The sequence below is a fragment of the Theropithecus gelada genome, chromosome 8 (genome assembly GCF_003255815.1).
Source record: "Theropithecus gelada isolate Dixy chromosome 8, Tgel_1.0, whole genome shotgun sequence".
Lineage (NCBI taxonomy): Eukaryota > Metazoa > Chordata > Mammalia > Primates > Cercopithecidae > Theropithecus > Theropithecus gelada.
Window position 1 is genome coordinate 708,883 of NC_037676.1, and position 24,041 is coordinate 732,923.

At 43.9% G+C, this 24,041-nt stretch overlaps 1 protein-coding gene across 6 annotated transcripts in view; it reads right to left on the reverse strand.

Annotated features, from left to right (window-relative positions):
- The window catches only part of FDFT1 (farnesyl-diphosphate farnesyltransferase 1), a 34,951-nt gene extending 11,962 nt beyond the window's left edge, over window positions 1-22,989 (reverse strand). The window contains exons 1-5 of one of the 6 annotated variants that reach the window (XM_025393143.1): window positions 22,671-22,989; window positions 22,087-22,281; window positions 16,664-16,761; window positions 15,704-15,887; window positions 3,023-3,151 (exon numbers count right to left, since the gene is read on the reverse strand). In XM_025393143.1, the coding sequence (XP_025248928.1) occupies window positions 3,023-3,151; window positions 15,704-15,887; window positions 16,664-16,668 (318 nt within the window). In that variant the 5' untranslated portion in view covers window positions 16,669-16,761; window positions 22,087-22,281; window positions 22,671-22,989. Of the gene's footprint in view, window positions 1-3,022; window positions 3,152-15,703; window positions 15,888-16,064; window positions 16,413-16,663; window positions 17,108-22,086; window positions 22,282-22,377 lie in introns of those variants that run through there. The other 5 variants (XM_025393141.1, XM_025393144.1, XM_025393140.1 and 2 more) reach the window with 5 other exon arrangements.
- Between the last annotated feature and the right edge of the window lie 1,052 nt (window positions 22,990-24,041).

Sequence of the window (24,041 nt, forward strand, 5' to 3'; positions counted from 1 at the left end):
TGAGAGAAGGCAACGATTAATGATGGAATATTCTGGCTAACAGAAACTAAGACAATACTAAGTATAGTTGAATCTTTTTTTGACCAACCTGAAAACATTTCAAGATCTGCAGGCCCTCAGAATCACCATTATATGAAAGAACAAATAACTATCATATGTTCTTGACACTGTTTTAAGAACTTTGCACATTCAATCCTCACAAACATTTATCAGGTACATAGCACTATGATCTCCATTTCAGATGAGGAAACTGAGGCACAAAGAAGTTAATTAACTTGCCCAACATTGCCCATCTGAGAAAAAAAAAATTAGCCAGGCAGGGTGGCACATGCCAGTGGTCCCAGTTACTCAGGAGGCTGAAGTAGGAGGAACACTTGAACCCAGGAAGGTGGGGCTGCCATGTTTGTGGCGGGGGCTGAGGGTTCAAAACTAGGTAGTCTGACTTAAGTGTCAGGCTTTAACAACTTTGCTAAAACCTCCCCCTTTTTTTTCTTTTTAATTTTTCTTTTAGAGATAGCGTAACTTCCCCCCTCAACAGAGATTTCAGTAAATGCAAGTCTTAATTGTCAAATACTTTTTTTCCAAGACACCAATTTGTTAAAAGTTATCGTCCTCTGAAAAGGGTATCCTAAGACAACTTAACACAACATTCACATACAATAATTGTCTATTAGTTAACTTAAGAAGAGAAAAGTAAAGAAGGTAAGCTCTGGAGTGTCATTAGGAAGGGTCAAAGTTCGGCAATGACCAAAGTGCACCCCTGTAATCCCAGAATTTTGGGAGGCTGTGGAGAGGGGATTGCTTGAGCCCAGGAGTTTTAGACCAAGCCTGGCCAACAAAGCAAGACCCTATCTCTGTAAAACATTTTAAAAGGCTGACTGTAGTGGCTCACACCTAGGAGGCCAAGGCAGGTAGATTGCTTGAGTCCAGGAGCTCAAGACCAGCCTGGGCAACATGATGAAAACCTGTCTCTACCAAAAACTTACAAAAACTAGCCAGGTGTGGTGGTGTGCACCGACAGTCCCAGCGAATCGGGAGGCGGAGGTGAGACGACTGCTTGAGCGCAGAAGGTCGAGGCTGCAGTCAGCCTTGATCATGCCACTGCACTCCAGCCTGAGCGACAGAGCAAGACCCTGTCTCAAAAACAATATAAATTAAAATAGATTAGCCAGGCACGGTAGCAACATGCCTGTGGTCCCAGTTACTCACGAGGCTGAGGCAAGGAAGACTGCTTGAGCCCGGGAGCTCAAGGCCGCCTTGTTTGTGCCACTGGATTCCAGTTTAGGTGACAGAGTGAGACCCTGTCTCAAAAAAAAAAAAGTCGTCTCTGATTGAAAGTAACACAAGGCCAGAGACTAATTGGGGGCACAATGAACAGGCGAAGAGAAAGCGCTTGAAATTTGTTCTAGGAGAAAAGTAACATGAAAAAAGTAACATTTTGCTGAAATTACGTGTAAATAAATTAGCTTTGGGCAGCTATACAAAATCTTAAAAAGAATTACTAGAAATTTTAAAACCAAAAATATATTTTAAGATAATAGTTCTTTTGGTAGAAATACTCCTAAAATGAAGACGTATATAATTCATCTTCCTCCAAAGTTGAAGAAAAAAAATAACTCCTTAAAATATTTGGCTGGGTGCAGTAGTAGCTCATGCCTGTAATCCCAACATTTGGGAGGCTGGAGTGGGAGGACTGTTTGATGCCAGGAGTTTGAGACTAGCCTGGGCAACATGGCAAAACCCTCTCTCTACAAAAAAAAAAATACAAAAATTAGCCTGGTATGGTGGCATGCACCTGTAGTTACAGCGACTTAGGAGGCTGAGGTGGGAGGATCATTTGAGCCCAGGAGGTTGAGGCTGTAGTGAGCTGTGATCACACCACTACACACCAGCCTGGATGACAGAGCAAGACCCTGTCTCAAAAAAATTCAGTTTTATCTGATCAGAACGTCTATTCAACAACCTACAATTAAGTTTCCTGAATAAAGCTGCACAACAGAAAATGAAGTTACTATCATAACCAGTGCTGGTTCTTGGCCAGAAGTTTTAACTTCAACTTTATTTTCTTTCAGATGGGGTCTTGCTCTGTCACCCAGGTTGGAGTGCAGTGGCACAATCATGGCTCACTGCAACCTTGAACTCTCAGGCTCAAGCAATCCTCCCACACCTCAGCCTCCAGAGTAGCTGGGACCACAGGCACATGCCACCAATGCCCTGCTAATTTTTTAATTTTTTGAGGGATGGGGTCTCACTATGTTGCTTAGGCTTGTGTCGAACTCCTGGGCTCAAATGATCCTCTCACCTTAGCTTCCCAAAGGGCTGAGATTACAGGTAAACCACAGTGCTGAGATTACAGGTAAACCACAGTGCCCGGCTAACTTCACCTTAAATGCAGAAATTGATTTCTAGCACTCATTATATGCTGTTAACTTGGGAAGCACAAACCAGCAGTTCCAAAGACATTGCTGTTATGTTTTGAGGTTTGAAAAATTAAGAGGCCCAAGACCTTGGACCCACTAACTTGGTGACTATGTAGCAGCATCTCTTTGGAGATCCTAATTTAAGCACTGTTAAAGGTATGAAATACATCAACACTTTAGATGTTTGAAATGTCTTTGATTGTTCAGTTTGACTGGCTTTAAAATAAATTAATAAAATGTCTTTGCTTCCACAGAGGTGATAAGTCTCGCAAACACCATTCCTATGAAAAATAGGCAAGACTCCTAACCCTACCTTATGTTTTGATGTGTAGTTTAATCTTCATGGTCAATTACATCCCTTTGTCTAGATAATCACTTCTCTCCAGCCCCTCCTCCTCACCTGGCCGATATCCTACATAGCTGCTGGTTTGGAATCACCTCTGGAACCAAGTGTTTATGATGAGACATTCAACCTAAACAGATGAATTGTAAAACCAGAGGGCCTGGAACTAGTGAACGACTTTTCTTGCTCTGCGCTTCACTATGAGGATTGCTAGCTGTGTCTAATACATCACACACAGACACTGTTTTATAAGACTAACCTTGTCCCACTCCTGTTCAGAGGTCACATGCTTATCCAAAAATTCTGCCATCCCAATTCCCATTCTCTGGCAAATGTCGGCAATCACCGTTTGGTATTTCTCAGCCAGATTTCTAAACTCGAGGGAGATCTGAAATAGAAACCGTAAACACACAGAAATCATGAAATATGTACAGACATGGCACCAAAGATCACAAGGCAAACAATGGTGGAATTAATTATCACTCTGCAGTGGTTCATCCATAAGCCTAATTTAGGTCATACATGTTTTGTTTTTGTTTGAGACGGAGTCCCGCAATGTTGCCCGGGCTGGAGTGCAATGGCGCGATCTCAGCTCACTGCAAACTCCGCCTCCCGGGTTCAAATGATTCTCCTGCCTCAGCCTCCCGAATAGCTGGGATTACAGGAATGCACCACCACGCCCAGCTAATTTTTATATTTTTAGTAGAAATGGGGTTTCACCATGCTGGCTAGGCTGGTCTCAAACTCCTGACCTCATGATCCACCAGCCTTGGCCTCCCAAACTGCTGGGATTACAGGTGTGAGCTACTGTGCCCAGCCTCATGTTTCTTATTATTCCATAAATTTTATAAATATTCTAATAGAAGGGTCTAAAAATGCTAACGTTTCTAGATTAAAAAGAAGATTCAAAGTCTCACTACACATTTCATCTTTCCAATGTATAATGAGATGCTTCAACATAAAGAAAGCTGGGTATAAGAATTTTAGGGAGAACAGCTTGTTTAGACAAACCTCATTATGAGAAAGACTCATTTGTGCAAACATGGATCAAGCACTTCCTATGTAACAAGTATCATTCTAGGCACTGGGGATGTACATCACAGACACAAACAGAAACTCAGACCCGGAGCTGCTTCTAAGATGCCCAAATAGGAACAGCTCTGGTCTACAGCTCCCAGCAAGATCAACGCAGACAACGGGTGATTTCTGCATTTCCAACTGAGGTACCTGGTTCATCTCATTTGGACTGGTTGGACAGTGGGTGCAGCCTACGGAGGGCGAGCTGAAGCAGGGCGGGGCATCGCCTCACCCGGGAAGCACAAGGGGTCAGGGGATTTCCCTTTCCTAGCCAAGGAAAGCCGTGAGTGACTGTACCTGGAGGAACAGTACACCTCTACCCAAATACTGCGCTTTTCCCACAGTCTTCACAACTAGCAGACCAGGTGATTCCCTCCAGTGCCTGGCTTGGCAGGTCCCATGCCCACGGAGCCTTGCTCGCTGCTAGCACAGCAGTCTGAGATCAAGTTGGGATGCTGGAGCTTGGCGAGGGCAGGCACGTCTGCCATTGCTGAGGCTTGAATAGGCAGTTCTATGTTCACAGTGTAAACAAAGCAGCAGGGAAGCTCAAACTGGGAGGAGTCCACCACAGCTCAGCAAGTCCTACTGCCTCTCTAGATTCCACCTCTGCGAGGAGGGCATATCTAAACAAAAGGCAGCAGACAGCTTCTGCAGACTTAAACCGTCCCTGCCTGACAGCTCTGAAGACAGCAGTGGTTCTCCCAGCATGGTGTTCGAACTCCGATAATGGACAGACTGCCTCCTCAAGTGGGTCCCTGACCTCCATGTAGCCTGATTGGGAGACTCCTCCCAATAGGGGCCAACAGACACCTCATACAGGTGGATGCCCCTCTTGGACGAAGCTTCCAGAGAAGGATCAGGCAGCAATATTTGCTGTTCTGCAGCCTCCGCTGGTGACACCCAGGCAAACAGGGTCTAGAGTGAACTTTCAGCGAACTCCAACAGACCTGCAGCTGACGGGCCTCTCTGTTAGAAGGAAAACTAACAAACAGAAAGGAATAGTATCAACATCAACAAAAACGACATCCACACCAAAACCCCATCCATAGGTCACCAACATCAAAGACCAAAGGTAGATAAGATGGGGAGAAATCAGAGCAGAAATGCTGAAAATTCCAAAAACCAAAACACCACTTCTCCTCCAAAGGAACGGAACTCCTCACCAGCAAGGGAACAAAACTGGATGAATGAGTTTGAGGAATTGACAGAAGTAGGCTTCAGAAGGTTGGTAATAACAAACTTCTCCGAGCTAAAGGAGCACGTTCTGACCCATCACAAGGAAGCTTAAAACCTTGAAAAAAGGTTGGATAAATGGCTAACTAGAATAACCAGTGTAGAGAAGAGCTTAAATGACCTGATGGAGCTGAAAACCACAGTACGAGAACTTCGTGAAGCATAGACAAGCTTCAAGAGCTGATTTGATCAGGTGGAAGAAAGGATATCAGTGACTGAAGATCACATTAATGAAATAAAGCAAGAAGACAAGATTAGAGAGAAAAGAGTGAAAAGAAATGAACAAAGCCTTCAGGAAAATATGGGACTATGTGAAAAGACCAAATCTACATTTGATTGGTGTACCTGAATATGGTGTACCCTACATTTGATTGGTGTACCTGAATATTGGTGTACCTGAATGTGGGATTATGTGAAAAGACCAAATCTACATTTGATTGGTGTACCTGAAAGTAATGGGGAGAATGGAACCAAGTTAGAAAACATTCCTCACAATATTATCCAGGCCTAGCAAGGCAGGCCAACATTCAAATTCAGGAAATACAGAGAACACCACAAAGATACTCCTTGAGAAGAGCAGTTCCAAGATACATAATTGTCAGATTCACCAAGGTTGAAATGAAGGAAAAAAATGTTAAAGGCAGCCATAGAGAAAGGTCGGGTTACCCACAAAGGGAAGCCCATCAGACTAACAGCAGATCTCTCGGCAGAAACCCTACCAGCCAGAAGAGGGTGGGGGCCAATATTCAACACTCTTAAAAGAATTTTCAACCCACAATCTCACATCCAGCCAAATTAAGCTTCATAAGTGAAGGACAAATAAAATCCTTTACAGACAAACAAATGCTCAGAGAGTTTGTCACCACCAGGCCTGCCTTACAAGAGCTCCTGAAGGAAGCACTAAACATGGAAAGGAACAACCAGCACCAGCCACTGCAAAAACATGCCAAATTGTAAAGACCATCGACTCTATGAAGAAACTGCATCAATTAATGGGCAAAATAACCAGCTACCATCATAATGACAGGATCAAATTCAAACATAACAATATTACCTTAAATGTAAATGGGCTAAATGCCCCAACTAAAAGACACAGACTGGCAAACTGGATAAAGAGTCAAGACCCATCAGTGTGTTGTATTCAGGAGACCTATCTCACGTGTAAAGACACAAACAGACTCAAAATAAACGGATGGAGGAAGATCTACCAAGCAAATGGAAAGCAAAAGAAAAGTATCCTAGACTCTGATAAAACAGACTTTAAATCAACAAAGATCAAAAGAGACAAAGAAGGTCACTACATAATGGTAAAGAGATAAATTCAACAAGAAGAGTTATCCTAAATATATATGCACCCAATACAGGAGCACCCAGATTCATAAAGCAAGTCCTTAGAGACCTACAAAGAGACTTAGGCTCCCACACAATAATAATGGGAGACTTTAGCACTCCACTGTCAATATCAGACAACAGATCAACGAGACAGAAGGTTAACAAGGATATCCAGGACTTGAACTCAGCTCTGGACCAAGCGGACCTAACAGACATCTACAGAACTCTCCACCCCATATCAATAGAATATACATTCTTCTCAGCACCACATTACACTTATTCTAAAATTGACCACATAATTGGAAGTAAAACACTCCTCAGCAAATGTAAAAGAACAGAAATTATAACAAACTGTCTCTCAGACCACAGTGCAACCAAATTAGAACTTAGGATTAATAAACTCACTCAAAACCACACATCTACAAGGAAACTGAACAACCTGCTCCTGAATGACTACTGGGTAAATAACGAAATGAAGGCAGAAATAAATATGTTCTTTGAAACCGATGAGAACAAAGACACAACATACCAGAATGTCTGGGACACATTTAAAGCAGTGTGGAGAGGGAAATTTATAGCACTAAATGCCCACAAAAGAAAGCAAGAAAGATCTAAAATCGACACCCTAACATCACAATTAAAAGAATTAGAGAAGCAAGAGCAAACACATTGAAGAGTCAGCAGAAGGCAAGAAATAACTAAGATCAGAGTAGAACTGAAGGAGATACAGACACAAAAAACCCTTCAAAAAAATCAATCAATCCAGAAGCTGGTTTTTTCAAAAGATCAACAAAATTGATAGACTGCTAGCAAGACTAATAAAGAAAAGAGAGAAGAATCAAATAGACGTAATAAAAAAATGATAAAGGGGATATCACCACCGATCCCACAGAAATACAAACTACGATCAGAGAATACTATAAACACCTCTACATAAATAAACTAGAAAATCTAGAAGAAATGGAGAAATTCCTGGACACGTACACCCTTCCAAGACTAAACCAGGAAGAGGTTGAATCTCTGAATAGACCAATAACAGGTTCTGAAATTGAGGCAATAATTAATAGCCTACCAACCAAAGAAAGTCCAGGACCAGACAGATTCACAGCCAAATTCTACCAGAGGTACAAAGAGGAGCTGGTACCATTCCTTCTGAAACTATTCCAATCAAAAGAAAAAGAGGGACTCCTCCCTAACTCATTTTATGAGGCCAGCATCATCCTAATACCAAAGCCTGGCAGAGACACAACAAAAAAAGAGAATTTTAGGCCAATATCCCTGATGAACATTAATGCGAAAATCCCAATAAAATACTGGCAAATCGAATCCAGCAGCGCATCAAAAAGCTTATCCACCCCCAATCAAGTCAGCTTCATCCCTGGGATGTAAGATTGGTTCAATACATGCAAATCAAAAAACGTAATCCATCACATAAACAGAACCAATGACAACAACCACATGATTATCTCAATAGACGCAGAAAAGGCCTTTGACAAAATTCAACAGTCTTTCATGCTAAAAACTCTCAATAAACTAGGTATTGATGGAACGTATCTCAAAATAACAAGGGCGATTTATGACAAACCCACAGCCAATATCATACTGAATGGGCAAAAACTGGAAGCATTCCCTTTGAAAACCTGCACAAGACAAGGATGCCCTCTCTCACCACTCCTATTCAACACAGTAATGGAAGTTCTGGCCAGGGCAATCAGGCAAGAGAAAGAAACAAAGGGCATTCAGTTAGGAAAAGAGGAAGTCAAATTGTCTGTTTGCCGATGACATGATTGTGTGTTTAGAAAACCCCATCACCTCAGCCGAAAATCTCCTTAAGCTGATAAGCAACTTCAGCAAAGTCTCAGGATACAAAAGTCAACGTGCAAAAATCACAAGCATTCCTATACACCAAGAACAGACAGAGAGCCAAATCATGAGTCAACTCCCATTCACAATTGTTACAAAGAGAATAAAATATCTAGGAATCCAACTTACAATGGATGCGAAGGACCTCTTCAAGGAGAACTACAAACCACTGCCCAACGAAATAAAAGAGGACATAAACAAATGGAAGAACATTCCATGCTCATGGATAGGAAGAATCAATACAGTGAAAATGGCCATACTGCCCAAGGTAATTTATAAATTCAAGCTATCCCCATCAAGCTACCATTGACTTTCTTCACAAAATTAGAAAAAAACTACTTTAAATTTCATATGGAATCAAAAAAGAGCCTGCATAGCCAAGACAATCCTAAGCAAAAAGAACAAAGCTGGAGGCATCACACTACCTGACTTCAAACTATACTACAAGGCTACAGTAACCAAAACAGCATGGTACTGGTACCAAAACAGATATATAGACCAATGGAACAGAACAGAGGCCTCAGAAATAACACCACACATCTACAGTCATCGGATCCTTGACAAACCTGACAAAAACAAGCAATGGGGAAAGGATTCTCTATTTAATAAATGGTGCTGGGAAAACTGGCTAGCCATATGTAGAAAGCTGAAACTAGATCCCTTCCTTACACCTTATAAAAAATTAACTCAAGATGGACTAAAGACTTAAATGTAAGACCTAAAACCACAAAAACCCTAGAAGAAAACCGTGGCAATACCATTCAGGACATAGGCATGGGCAAAGACTTCATGACTAAAACACCAAAAGCAATGGCAACAAAAGCCAAAATAGACAAATGGGATCTAATTAAACTAAAGAGCTTCTGCACAACAAAAGAAACTATCATCAAAGTGAATGGGCAACCTACAGAATGGGAGAATATTTTTGCAATCTATCCATCTGACAAAGGGCTAATATCCAGAATCTACAAAGAACTATAACAAATTTACAAGAAAAAAACAAACAATCCCATCAAAAAGTGGGCAAAGGATATGAACAGACACTTCTCAAAATAAGATATTTATGCAGCCAACAGACATGAAAAAATGCACATCATCACTGGTCATCAGAGGAATGCAAATCAAAACCACAATGAGATACCATCTCACACCAGTTAGAAAGGTGATCATTAAAAAGTCAGGAAACAACAGAAGCTGGAGAGGATGTAGAGAAATAGGAATGCTTTTACACTGTTGGTGAGAGTGTAAATTAGTTCAACCATTGTGGAAGACAGTGTGGCGATTCCTCAAGGATCTAGAACTAGAAATACCATTTGACCCAACAATCCCATTACTGGGTATATACCCAAAGGGTTATAAATCATGCCACTATAAAGACACATGCACACGTATGTTTACTGTGGCACTATTCACAACAGCAAAGACCTGGAACCAACCCAAATGTCCATCAATAATAGACTGAATAAAGAAAATGTGGCATATATACACCATGGAATACTATGCAGCCATAAAAAAGAATGAGTTCATGTCCTTTGCAGGGACATGGATGAAGCTGGAAACCATCATTCTCGGCAAAATATCACAAGGACAGGAAAACCAAACACTGCATGTTCTCACTCGTAAGTGGGAGTTGAACAATGACAACACGTAGACACAGTGAGGGGAACATCACGTACCAGGGCCTGTTGGGGGGTGGGGGTCTGGGGGAAGGATAGCATTAGGAGAAATACCTAATGTAAATGACGAGTTGATGGGTGCAGCACACCAACATGGCACATGTGTACCTATGTAACAAACCTGCACGTTGCACACATGTACCCTAGAACTTAAAAGTAAAATAAAAAAATTAAAAAAAAAAAAAAACTCAGACCTTTGAAGAGCTTAGATTCTAGTGAGCAGATCTGCCAACCATTTCATCTCATTAGTTACCCAATTTATATTATGAAGCTACAGAGTCTCTCTCACTATTAAGGCTATACTTTTACATTCATTAAACAACTCAATATGAGGCATGCTGCCCAATACTTTTTCCATAGTCCAAGCCCTAATGTAGAAAAGTTGAACTGATGTTTTTAAAATTTATTGTTACTGCCCGAATATCTTGTTTTTTTTTGTTGTTTTTTTTTTTTGAGACGGAGTCTTGCTCTGTGCCCCAGTGCAGTGGCGCGATCTCGGCTCACTGCAAGCTCCGCCCCCCCCGGGTTCACGCCATTCTCCTGCCTCAGCCTCCCAAGTAGCTGGGACTACAGGCGCCCACCACCTCGCCCGGCTAATTTTCTTGTATTTTTAGTAGAGACGGGGTTTCACTGTGTTAGCCAGGATGGTCTCGATCTCCTGACCTCGTGATCCGCCCGTCTCGGCCTCCCAAAGTGCTGGGATTACAGGCTTGAGCCACCGCGCCCGGCCCCGAATATCTTGTTTTAACTTCAAAGAATTGTTCATAGGTTGACGAAATACAATATAAAAACACCATGGGAAGTCTTAAAACAACCTACATATAATACTGCAAACAGCGGAGAGATTTGGTTAAACATTGAAAGTGTGCAATATACTTGGTCTGTGTTTACAGAAAAGTTAGAAAAACTTCCTCGGAAAACACCTAAAATTAAGGGCCCAGAGGAAAATCAGGTGGCCGGCTGATTGCAAAGCACCAGGAATTCACAGAACTTAGGATTTCTGATTAACATCAACTGTCGACACCCCCATGCCCCTCCCAAAAAAAACAAAACCAAAAAACATCAAATCAATCAAATCAATCTGGTCTTTCCAGAACTCTTTCCAAAAAGTTGTTCTTTGCAGAACAGCTGTTCAAGCTAATGCCAAAACATAATTCCTTCTTGTGGCTGAAACAAACTAGTGATTCAACAAGAGGTTATTAGAATCCCTGAATCTCCACAGGACTCTGCTCTTTCCACAGATCCTTGGCTAGACCAGTTTTATTTATTAGAGAGGAAAGGCCAATGAGAGTGGGGAGGAGCTTAGACTCCTCCAAAACACTTTCACTTCTGAACTTGACCTATCCTTCCAACAACTTGTGGTATTTATTATATAATCGTACAGTTCCAAAAGTAAAAACAAAAGTATACAGGAGAAAGTGACAATGAAGAGCTCTATGGTTTTTCCCAGAAACCCAGAGGACGGACAGGGCTTTGCTGACTCCACACTCAGTGCCCAGTTTTGTATATTCCCTGGGTACAATAAGCCCTGACATGTGAATTGAGCCAGGAGGGCCTTTTCCCCTTCCAGGTAATTCTGTTCCACAACACAGTAGTTTTCTATGTTCTCAGATCACTTTCTGGTGACTCCAAGTACAAGAAGGAAGGTACTAGAGCAAGTCCACAGGGATAATGGAGAAAGGCCAAATCCCACATAGGAGGTAAGAGTAGCAGGGAATACAAATACAAATTCCTCTGATTATAAACCTTAGGAGTACTGTGATCAAAACACTGGGTGGGTCTACCTTTGCCTATGTTTAAACTGTTTTTGGTTTGTTGGCTTTGTGTTTTCAACCATTTTTTTTTTAAAGTGGCAGTAAAGTATGCCAGTGACTAAGCACAAGGGATCTGAGGCCAGACCTTCCAGATTCACTGATTCTGCCACTTAACTTTACAGGTAATCCTAGGCAAAGTACTTAATTTCTCTGTGCCTCAGTTTCCTCATCTACATAAAATGTAGATAATAGCAGTATGTTATGTACTAGGTAATTTCCCTGTTAAACGATGTTGTAGATGAAATAATACAAAGAGTAAATTAACAATGAAATATATTTAGCAACTAACTCATAGTAAATTGCTCAATAAGTGAATGCTATTATCGCTATTATCATTTAAAAATAAGGAAATAAGGCTGTATTATTACTTAAATTATGTTTACAGGTAGAGTTCTAAGCTTTCTAGCTTTCCACTAGTACCAGGTGAGAAAGATACGTGGTCATGTATTGTATAATGATGTTTCAGTCAACGACGACTGCAAATACAACGTTGGTCCCTTAAGACTGTAACAGCATATTTTTACTAAATCTTTTCTATGTTTAAAGACACAAATACCACTGTGCTCCAATTGCCTGCAGCATTCAGTACAGCACCGTCCTGCAGAGGTGTGCAGCCTTGGAGCAATGGGCTGTACCACAGAGCCTACACATGTAGTAGCTATGCCATCTTGGTATGTGTGAGTACACTCTATGATGTTAGCAAAATGATGAAATCATCTATCGATGCATTTCTCAGAATGTATCCTGTGCCACTCATTAAGTGATGCATGACTGTGCTCTAATCGAACCCCTAATATACAATGAGAGTTCTAGAAAGTTCTACTAACGCATAAAGCATCAGGTTCAATCTACTGTACATCGAGATGGAGGTCACTTGGTTAGAATACTGTATTGAGGCTTATTCCTAAACAAGCCTGCAAGGCCTGGGATAAGAGGACAAATGGAGGCCTACTACATGTAGCTAAAAATTTTAAAATGATCAATCGAGTTAACAACTTGTTAAATAAAATATATTCTATCCTCCTGCCTTGACGAACATATTTTCCTAACAACCTGGTTGATTCAGGTTTGAATTTAAAATTCTTAGTCCCTCAGAGTTTTATTCCAAAAGGCAGCAGGGCACAGACAGCTGATTCTCATATCCCAGGCTCTTCCCTTCCACTGCTTCCTGAATCCCACTCTCTCCAGCACAGGAGGCACCTCACATTCATTTGAGAGGATATCCCAGCCCTTAGTGCCAGGATCTATCCACGACACTCCCCAACACAGCCCTGGGCCATCACTCAGGCCCAAGGGCACAGTCAATGGTGGCATGTTCCCACCTGGAGGAGATGGACGGACCTTAGGAAACAGACTGTGTGGATGCGGACATGGGCTCAGGGATTCGGGGCAAGGAACTCCAGATGTCCAGAACGTGGTGTAGGAGAGCCCATGAGAGCTGAATAAGCACATTCCCATGTGACCCCTCACCCCATGGGGCCCTCTAAAGTGAGGAGTTCCACTTGCCCACGTTTAAGAGCAGTGCTGTGTGAGTGAGGCCAAGCTATTAGTCCTCTTTTACACTACTTGTTCTATCCTGGGACGTCTTAGCCAAAAGCTGATTGCAGGCCTAGCCCCACACAACTGGTTTCAAAGAGATGCTGGGCTACATCAGCACATATACAAATCATTCCTTAAGAAGACAAGGCACTATTAATTCCCATACAGTCCCATCTCAAGCTGAATCACAGGCTGGAGGGACCCATAATTCAAGCAGCTTAAAATTATATATGCACACAAAACACACAACTTAGTACATCTTTATATTCGTAAGGATACAAAAGGTTAACAACAGCGAAAATAGCTGTGCCTGGCTTGCGCTTTCTGCTCCCTTTTACTCTCCCCAGGGCAACTCTGCTTTCCGGAGGACTGCATCTCTAACTCTACTACCCAAAAGAGAAAACGATCAGTTCACATCTGAAACCTTCCAGAACTAAGCATTATTTTTCCACCGGAACACTGTATGAACAAAGGAAGACACTGAAGTTTTACAAACATATTGGAATATCATCTGGAAATTTGCTAGTGATATTCCCCAAAATTATGTTAGCATTCACACACTTTCATATTCTTTCACTTTTGCTGAGTGGATAGGGCTGCCTTGACTTATGTAATACCTAAGACATTTATCCCATGCCCCAGAAATTTTTTAATTATTATGAATCTACTCAAGTCAAAAGTAATTTGGCTGTTTATGGCAATAAAATGACTTTTTCAAGATTATGTGATTTAAAAGACTGACTCTTTTGACAAAATAATATGTATTCATGATAGGAAATATACACAAATAAAAACAACATAGTTCACTTAAACCCCCCACCAGAGCCCAGGGTTCACTGTTACCATTCTGAAGTGACTATGGAATTTCAGGCTAGGTCCAGCTAGAATAATATTAGTTGTTTCTAAGTGAGAATGTGCTTCCATCATAAATGGGGTATGACTACTTCCTCTGCTTTGGCAGAATTCAGAGGCCCATCCATGAATGGTCACAGATTTCCCATCAAAGGAAACCCATCCTCTGGTCATCAGGTGTCCTGTGAGAGCCAAATCACCAGGACCTTCCCAGGGTTGCAGCTCTAATTCTCACCCAGTTACTCGTCATAAATTTTCTTTCTTCTTTTGAATTGTACTGTATAAACTCGAATTATTCTTCAGATATTTTCTTCTCATTTGTATCGTGTTGTACTATATTTTGGGCTTTGGTACTGAAGGTCTGATCTCAGCAATCTGAAATAGCCTTTGCACCAAAAGAGTCTTCCCCAAATATTCCTTTTTTTTTTTTTTTTTTTTTTAAATATTGCTCTCACTATGCAGATGAATCAAAGATTCATTTCTTTGGCGGAGGACTCTCCATCTGTCCACTTAGCTCCCTCCCAACTCAGATACAGATTAGGTTTCTTTCAATAACATAAGGAATGTTCTCCAAAAGCTCTGGCAACTGTGGATAAAAAGGGCTTCTTTGGGCTATTACAGAACATGTGACTTTGCCAAATCAAACTTTTATTTATAAGATATGGAAGAATCAGTTATTTATGTGATTCAAGACATGCAAATTCTAAGATAGTAGGACCTAGTCAGATGTCCACATAAACTTGAGGGACTTTTTAAAGCTTAGGATTTTAACTATAACCTACTTTACTCCAACAAAATAGACCAAATAGTTAATATTTTCAGAACACTTACTCTGTACCAGGCACTAAGTACTTTATACATGTGAAATTACTCAATCCTCTCAGTTCTAACTTTACAAATGAGGAGATGGAGACACAGAGCAGATAAGGAATTTGCCCAGGATCACAGGTGAAGTGGCAGAGGCTTACCCTGCTTCTCAATCCTCACCCTAGCTGCCAACAGACACCACCCCCTATGCCAGGCTGCTACCCATCTTGAGCAGCAGTCCCTTGCTACCAGGCTCAGGGTAGTCAAGAGACCAGCAGTGTCACACAGGTAGGATGCATCATACAGTCAGCAGGCTTTTGTGAGCTAGCCTGAGAATCTTTTACAACACTAAAATGTGAGTACGTCTTCCCACAGGAAGAAACACTGGACTTCCAATACTGATAATAACAGCAGTAACTAACATCCTAAGATCATTACCTATGTTAATTCTTTGAATATTCAGAATACCATGAGGTAGGTGTTATTATTACCCCTATTTTATAGACGAAGAAACTGAGGCACAGAGAGGCTTTGCAAATAACCAACAGTTTAGTAAGTGGGAGATCTGAGATTCCAACCTGGGCAGCCTGGCTTCAGAGTCTTGGCTACCAGGGTTCTTAACCATCACATTATGCTGCCCTCAAACTGCTTATTTCACCTTTCTCCATAAGTATGCAGGCTAGCAGACAACCACATTAGCAATTATGAACGCAAGGGTCAGTCGACAAGATGCGTAACCCCACTCACCGTTGGGAAGTCCTCCAGCACCTGGCGATCCTTCTCCTTGCTCTCCATGAACCGCCAGTCTGGTTGGTAAAGGAAAGAGTGAAAGTTGTGTAACAGCGGGACCTTCTTTTCCACACTGATGGTCATGTCATCTTCCAGTGTGTCCAGAGCTCGGAGAACCAGATAAAATATGCACACTGCGTTGCTGTAAAAAAGGAAAACCTATTAATATATTGGAACAAACAGCCAAAGTTATCTTATTTTAAAATAACTTATGCCAGGCCATTTTCCAAACCCATCTACACCCTTAACTCTAAAGAACTACAAGGATATCCAAAGTTTTTCATACTTAACGAAACTTACATTAGTTTTCCTTTCTTACATGAGACTAATGAACTTCTGTAGTTTGTTTATTAAAAAATAAAAAGCCTACTAGTTGGGTGTCACTAGTACTCCCAGCAGTGAGTTGCATTTAACTAATGTAGAACAACTATAGAGACCAAAAGACTGAACTAATATTTGGCAAATAGAAAAGAAAGTCAGAAAACACAGTAACTTCTTGGTATAAATACGATCATACATAAAGGCATCTGGTGTTAAGTTCATGGGTGTAATCTGCACAGAGATAGCTTCAAAAGAATCAACCCAATATGCTAGAAATAGCAATGCAAAGTTGGATAAGAGAAGCCGAGAAAATACACGACCTGCTCACAGACAGGTTCAGCTGCCAGGACTAAAAAAAGTTAATAAACATCACCCCCTCCCCCCTTCTCTGAAAGGCTGGGCCCAAAGGGACACTACTAGATGGCAAAGAGCCTGGAAGGGCTTTCTAAAGTAAACACATAGGGCAGGGCTATGTTCTGGGCAAGCCACAGCAACGAGGCTGCAACGCTGAGCGCTATATCAACACGTAGCCTCCAACCACTCAAAGCTCCCCTACAAGCTTTCCTCCAAGCCAGAGGCGCTGCCTCCATCACTCACCGCATTTCCCCATCCAGCGCCTGGATAACAGCTGCGAAACTGCGACTGGTCTGATTGAGATACTTGTAGCAAGTTTTCAGGCTGCTGCTGAGCGAGTCCTGCGGGCAGACAAGACACACGGCGGTGGGAGACGTCGAGGAGCAGGAGTGGGAGTGGGACTGGGGCAGGCGGCTCCACAGCCTGCCGCCCTCTCCCCGGGGCCAGTCCTTGCAGGGCCAGGCTGCAGGAGGCAAGCAGCAGCCCCGCGGGGCGGTGCCTGCGCCCGGGCCCCTGGGCGCCGCGGCGGGACTCAGCACCAACGTGCGCTTGAAGAGGGCCATGGCCTTGGTGCCGCAGGCGGCTGCGGCCATGGAAATCGCGGACCCCGCGGAGTTTTTCCTCCATAGACTCGAGCGGATCTGGGAAGCGCCCAACAAGGGGCGGGACGGGGAGCCCTCTACTCGAATACGCGCTGGGCCGACCCAGAACGGGCCCGCCCCGCACGTGGAGGCCGCTCCCGGCCCGCAGCCCCGCCCCCGGTCTCCCGCTCCGCACCCCTTCGGCACCTGGCGCCTGCTTCCTCCCGGTCTTGCCCTTCTCAACGGAACCCACCTGCCGCTAAGGGAACCCAGCGCACTTCAGCTCGCTTTTCCTCCCAGTGACAGAGTCTCCCTAGACCAAACTCTACTCGGGCTCCGCTGAATCCTCTTCCCAACAAGGCCTGGACTTTGTACTCAACGCGTCTGTCTTTGCATCGCCCAATTTTACCAAGAATCCTGCTAAATTGATTTGACTAGAATCCCCCAATTTCAATATCTGATCACCCTAGACACCTGATCAGGTTCCACAGCCCCCTGCATCCCTCAGGTGATGTCTGATAACTCCGGCCTGCCTTCAAGAATCCTTACCCCTGTGTTTCCTCGTAATAATTTTCCATCCACTGACATCCGGCTCCTCCGTCATCAATTCCTACTTTTCCTTGTATTCGGAATGGAGCCCAGTTCTGTACTGAGGTCTCTCTCCTCTTACTGTAATAGTTGTTCTGAATAAAATCTGTGTTTTGCCGTTTTACTACCACTGTCCAGCTATGGTTTTTCTCTGACACCCGTTTTCAGAGAAAACTATGGTTTTTCTCTGATACCTGTTAAGCCTCTACTATTCTCTAGAAAGCCAGCCATTCCTGTCTTCTCATCTTTCCCTTCGAAATTAATGGAAATGCAGTGCACTGACCTTTACTCTTCCCTAAAGCAAACAAGGACTGTGTTTTTCCAAAAGGGAAAAAAAGCCTCATTTTAAATGCAAGCATATCAGAAAGAGTTGCTGTTTGAAGTGTGTATATTTTCATAGACTATTTTTCAGAGCAGTTTTAGGCCCACAGGGAGTCGAAAGTACCGCGGGTTCCTATTCCCCACTTCCCTCTCCTCACCCCACAGTCTCACAACAGTTCTTTTTGGGAGAGAGATGGGAATCATTTATCTAACAGGGCCGGGTGTGGTGGCTCACGCCTGTAATCCCAGTACTTTGGGAGGCCAAGGTGGGAGAATTACTTGAGTCCAAGAATTTGAGGGCAGCCTGGGCAACATAGTGAGACCTCGTCTTCACAAAAAAGTTAAAAAAAATTTTTTTTTTAAAAGCCAGGCATGGTGGCGCCCACCTGTAGTCCTAGCTACTCAAGACTAGCTACTCAGGAGGCTGAGGTGGGAGGATCGCTTGAGCCCAGGAGATACAGGTTACAGTGAACTATGATATTGTATACTACTGAGACCCCATCTCAATAAAAATTTAAAAACCCACAAATATCTAATAGGAGTGGTTAAAAAAAATATGGCATATCCACTGCTAGGAAATTCCACAGTCACTTCAGAATGGTAACAGTGAACCCTGGGCTCTGGTGGGGGGTTTAGGTGAACTATGTTGTTTTTATTTGTGTATATTTCCTATCATGAATACATATTATTTTGCCAAAATAGTCAATCTTTTAAATCACATAATTCTGAAAAAGTCATTTTATTGCCATAAAAATTATTAGTAAAAACAAATATTTACTGGACACCATAGTATTAGTAAAGTTCAGTGTCTGGCACATAAACATATTCGGTGAAGGTGTGATGAATAAATGAAGACATTCATCGAGTATTTTAAAACAATTCACCAACTCCTTCCCTCTCAAAATATGGGGAGGCAAGATTTCAGAGTGAAAGAAACAGAATAGCTGCTCCGGACTGAGCTCCAGATCAGCTCTTCACATAGCCTGACCATTACCAGGCTACAGCAGGCAGTGTTTTTAACTGCACTGCCAAATGTCATGTTCAGTCCAACCAAGAGTTTGGGGGCTGATGTTAAGCCAGGAGTTTCAATCAATGCCAAGACACAGTCCCCCTAGATTTGAACACCAACACTCTTCAAGAACACTACCCCTCCTTTCCATACAGTTCTCCACTCTGAAAGGGAGCAAGCTAAGCCACTTACTCCTCCAGCTCGTACCCCTGCTGCTCTTTTTCCTGTCACCTATTTGTTTCAGTGCCTTACCTTGTAACAACAGTTTCTTCAAATCATCAGGAACAAAACAGGAAGACACAACTAGTAAGCACACTATGGAAAACACCACTCACTAAAAATTTCCATGAGCTAAGGGAGAAAGAAAGCTCAGGCTACTGCTGCCTGTCCCTCCTGGGTTTTCTATTGCAGTCTGAGATTCAGGGCACTCCCAAGAGCTCGCAAGTGGGAGAAAACAGGGATGGAGGGAATTTAGAGGAGGGGTGTGGGGTGGTCAGGAGGACAAGAGCAGACTCCCAGGAAGGGGCTCCAGCCTCAGGCTGAAAGTTCCACAAGTGAACAGCTACCAGCTACCAGCTACCAGCTACCAGCTACCGGCCCTCTATGCAGCCTTCCTCACTTTAAAATAGAATAGGTTTCTCCAGGAGGGGAAAAATACCACAAACTTGAGAACTGAATTTACATAATCAGATTGATAACCACCATTTATCAGGCACCTAACTCCATGCCAAGCACAATGTGGATATCGCCTGTTATCCTTACTCAACCCTTTAAGGTCTCAAAGGCCCACAATCCACTGAAACATTTGTGGCAAGACCTGGGGCAGAATTCATTTTTAGTGTTTTAGAAAATAGGTAATAAAACGCATATACAACCCCAGTCAGTGTGCAGTAGCATCTCATAATTATTTCTTTAGCAAAACATTTGAATATTTATACTAAGTGGGATGAATGAAGCCTCAACTTCAAGTCAGGTTTTGCTGCCAAGCGATTTTGAGCCAAATTGACAAAAAATCATTTTCTGACCATCTTAGAGTTGGGAAGTTGTGGTTAAAAAATCGTGACCATACATACATCCCTATTTTACAGATGAAGTAACTGTGGCTCAGAGGTTAAGTTACCAAGGTTGTTCACCAAATTTAACAGAGTCAGAAACTGGACTTAATAATAATAGACTTAAGATACTAGTCTAAATAACAGGATTTAGATTTGATAGAAGCCAGATCTGCCTGATTACAAACAGCCTGCTTTTTCCATCACTTGGCTTTTGGGTGATGCCACACACCTTGCAGGCAGCATATGCCCCTAGATTTACTGATATGCTCCTAAAAATGCAATATAAATCAAGTTTACTAAACCCTGAAATTCTATAGCCAAATCCTTCTGCGATAGAAATAATCAGCCCTCAATATCTGCTAAGTGTAAATTTTTTCCCTAGTTTGTAGAGAGAAACTGGTTGGGTGCAGTGGCTCACACCTGTAATCCCAGCACTTTGAGGCTGACGTGGGAGAATCGCTTGAGCTCAGGAGTTCAAGACCAGCCTGGGCAATGTAGTGAGACATCGTGTCTACAAAAAATTTAAAAATTAGCCAGGCATTGGTGGCACGTGCCTGTAGTCCTAGCTACTAAGGATCAGGAAGCTGAGGTGGGAGGATGGTTTGAGCCAGGGAAGTCAAGACTGCAGTGAGTCATGTTCAGGCCACAGCATTCTAGCCTGGATGACAGAGTGAGACCCCGTCTCAAAAAAAAAAAAAAAAAAAAAAAAAAAAAAAAAAAAAGCCGGGTGCAGTGGCTCTCACCTGTAATCCTAGCACTTTGGGAGACCACAGGCAGATCACTTGAAGTTAGGAGTTCAAAACCAGCCTCACCAACATGGTGAAACCCCATCTCTACTAAAAATACCAAAAAATCAGCTGGGTGTGGTAGCAGGCGCCTGTAATCCCAGCTACTCGGGAGGCTGAGGCAGGAGAATTGCTTGAACTCGGGAGGCGGAGGCTGCAGCGAGCTGAGGTCGCGCCACTGCACTCCAGCCTGGGCAACAGAGCGAGACTCCACCTCAAGGAAAAAAAAAGAAAAAGAGAGAGAGAGAGAAGCTAAGATAATGTTAAGTGAAGGGAAATGTATTTTCCAATTTGTTTCCCCTAATTACAACTCAGTTATTTTTTTAACGGCTCATGGGGATTTAAAAAGTGCCCAGAAAGACTACAACAAAACAAATAATACTGTACCATATTATCAGAGCTAGAAGGAATAGCTCAAGTCTCACTTTAAAAAAAAATTCAGTATACTGTGAAGTCTTTCGCTACTCACTTACCATGACCACCCACTTTCCCTCCCAACAGGTAACCAATGCTACCATTTTCTCTAATAGTCTCTTTCTGTAGAAAGGAAAGAGACAGAGGAATGAAGTCTCTGGACCCAAATAAGCTCTGACTGCACTCAGATCCCTTGCCCTGCTAGCATCTTCCTCTGCGGTGCTTTTCTCCACCTGAAAAACTGTACATTTGTTTTTTTGAATTGTCTCTCTTCCACTAAAAAATAAGTTTTATAAAAGCAAGGTCTTCACCTATCTTGTTCACTGTTGTATCTCCAGCACCTAAAACACGATCTGATATACAATTGGTGGTCAAATATTTGTTAAATAAATGAATGCTACATCTAAATAAAAAAGTGACATCTGCTCTATCAAATAATAAGTTATTCTGCAGCAAAATAATTAAAATAATGTAGCACCGGCAAAGAAAAGATGGAGAAAATGGAATATTCTACAAATAGGCTGAAGGATGTACCTGTCCTAAAGCTGGCATGTGAAAGATAACATCAAACGAGGGTGTAGTCTACTGGGGACAAAAACCAGAAATTTATTTTCTGGTGTGTTTACTGAAGCACATGGACACTCACAGAAAGACTCCAATGTTCAGGCACCTATCAAGCCTCGGCCTAAGTCACCTCGGCCTGAGTCACATTTGCTACTGTCCTGTTGGCCCAAAAAAGTCACAGAAATCAGCCAGGCTGGTCCAGACCAGAAGAACTTGGTTGAATGTGTCTATTCATTCAATAATCACATAGAATAATTTTCTTGTTGGAATAAAAACACCTCTTATGCATTCATTTAATAAATAGTACAGGCATGAGGCAGATAAAATGTAAGTAAAACCAAGTTCTGACCTTCCACCAACCACCTAGCTAATCCGTAGACGTACAGATAACTCATTAGAACTCGGAAGTGTAGATAGGCGATTTTAAAACTCAGGAAGCGCTGAGGATGAAGCGGTGGACAGCAGCAAGGCGGGGAGAGCTCTGGAGGAGGTGAAACTGGAGGAGTGAGATTTCATTCCAGAAACGGTGTTCATGTGATGTTATCTGCATAGTTCATTTTGCTTACCAAAACACTCACTCCTCCTCTTCCACGTAACCCACCCACATCGCCTCAGATGTGCAACCCGCGGGTTAGAACACTGGTAAGCGCCGATGCTCACGGAAGGGACGAAACGGGGAGCGCAACCGCCGGGAACCACGCAGAAGCCGCTCAGGCCCAGGGCGGCTTGCGTGGGCAGGGACAGGCCTGCCAGGAGGGCCGCGTCCACCCGGGCCCGACGTGGGGAAGGCTCGAGGTAAGGGGGACGGGAACGCCCAGGCGTCGGCCCTGCTCGCTGCGCCCCTTGCCCCAGATCCGGGCCCGGCCGCTCAGGCCCTGATGCCGTCCCGGCGCGCTGCCTCCCCGACCCAGGAAGCAGGGATGCTCGGCCCACCTGGTCCATCTTGGGCATCACCTTCCGCTTGCCCCCGATCCGGAAGCGCACCAGGTTGTAGAACTCTTCGGGGTGGCCCAGGCACTTCACGAACTCCATCCTGGCGCAGGTGGCGGACTCTCGGGCGCGGCACTCACCTCTGCGGTCCCCAGGCTCTCACCGGCCGGCCGGACCTGTGGAGTAGGCGCGCCCGGGGCTGGCCGGGCAGGGGGCGGGCACAGCACGACGACGCCCCGCCCGCCGCTCCGCCCACTTCAACGGGCCTCGGGCACTAGCGTGGCTACCTGCGGCTGGCGGGGTGGACTGACGGGCGCTGATTCGCCAGCACCGCTCGCACTAGGAAGACGCCGGCCAATCAGTGGCGGAAGGAGCCTGGCGTGACAACACCCTAGAAGCTCATTGGAGGCGGAGAAAGAGGCCGACGAGCGGGATTGGTGCCCTGATGGAGCCGGGCCTTTGTTTTCTCCAGCATACGCCGCCTGGGAGTGCGAACGTTGTGGGGAAGCTACGTGAGGCAGCGGGGTTAGGGTTCGCAGGAGCCCAACGGTGGTCCGGCGTCTGGAGAGCAGTGCTGGCCGGCGTGCGCCCCGCTTAGCCAATAAGTCGCCCACGTGTCCGGCCTCGTTGGCTCCTGCCAACTGAATGAGCTCTGCAGCCGTTTCCCGTGGAGCCTAAGACCGTGAAAAGGCTGGCCTAGCGCCAAGCTGGGCGTCTTTACTGTAACACACCCCAGCACAGCCCCGCTCGCCTGCCCGCCACCGCCATCCGGCCCCAGGGATCCCCGCACACTCCTGGAGCTTCAGCTGCCTCCTCTCTAAAGTGTTTACTTGAGATCCAGCTTAGTCCTAGAAAAAAGAGCTGAAGCCTTAGAGGGCCTATAACAGGAAGGTGGAAACTTCTCTCATCCTGGATCTCTCCAGCCCTAGAAACTACTGGCTACCCGGCCGGGTGAGGTGGCTCACGCCTGTAATGCCAGCACTTTGGGTGGCCGAGGCGGGTGGATCACGAGGTCAAGAGATCGAGACCATCCTGGCCAACATGGTGAAACCCCGTCTCTACTAAAAATACAAAAAAGCCGGGTATCAGGTGGCAGGCGCCTGTAGTCCCAGCTACTTTGGAGGCTGAGGCAGGATAATCACTTGAACCCAGGAGGTGGAGGTTGCAGTGAGTCAAGATCAAGCCACTGCACTCCAGTCTGGGCAACAGAGCAAGACTCCGTCTCAAAAAAAAAAAAAAAAAAAAAAAAAAAAACTGGCTACCTAAGCCATTCTGCAGTCTGTTTTAACACAGCAACCAGTAATCCTCTTAAAACCTGTCCTGTCTGGCCGAGCGCGGTGGCTCACGCCTGTAATCCCAGCACTTTAGGAGGCC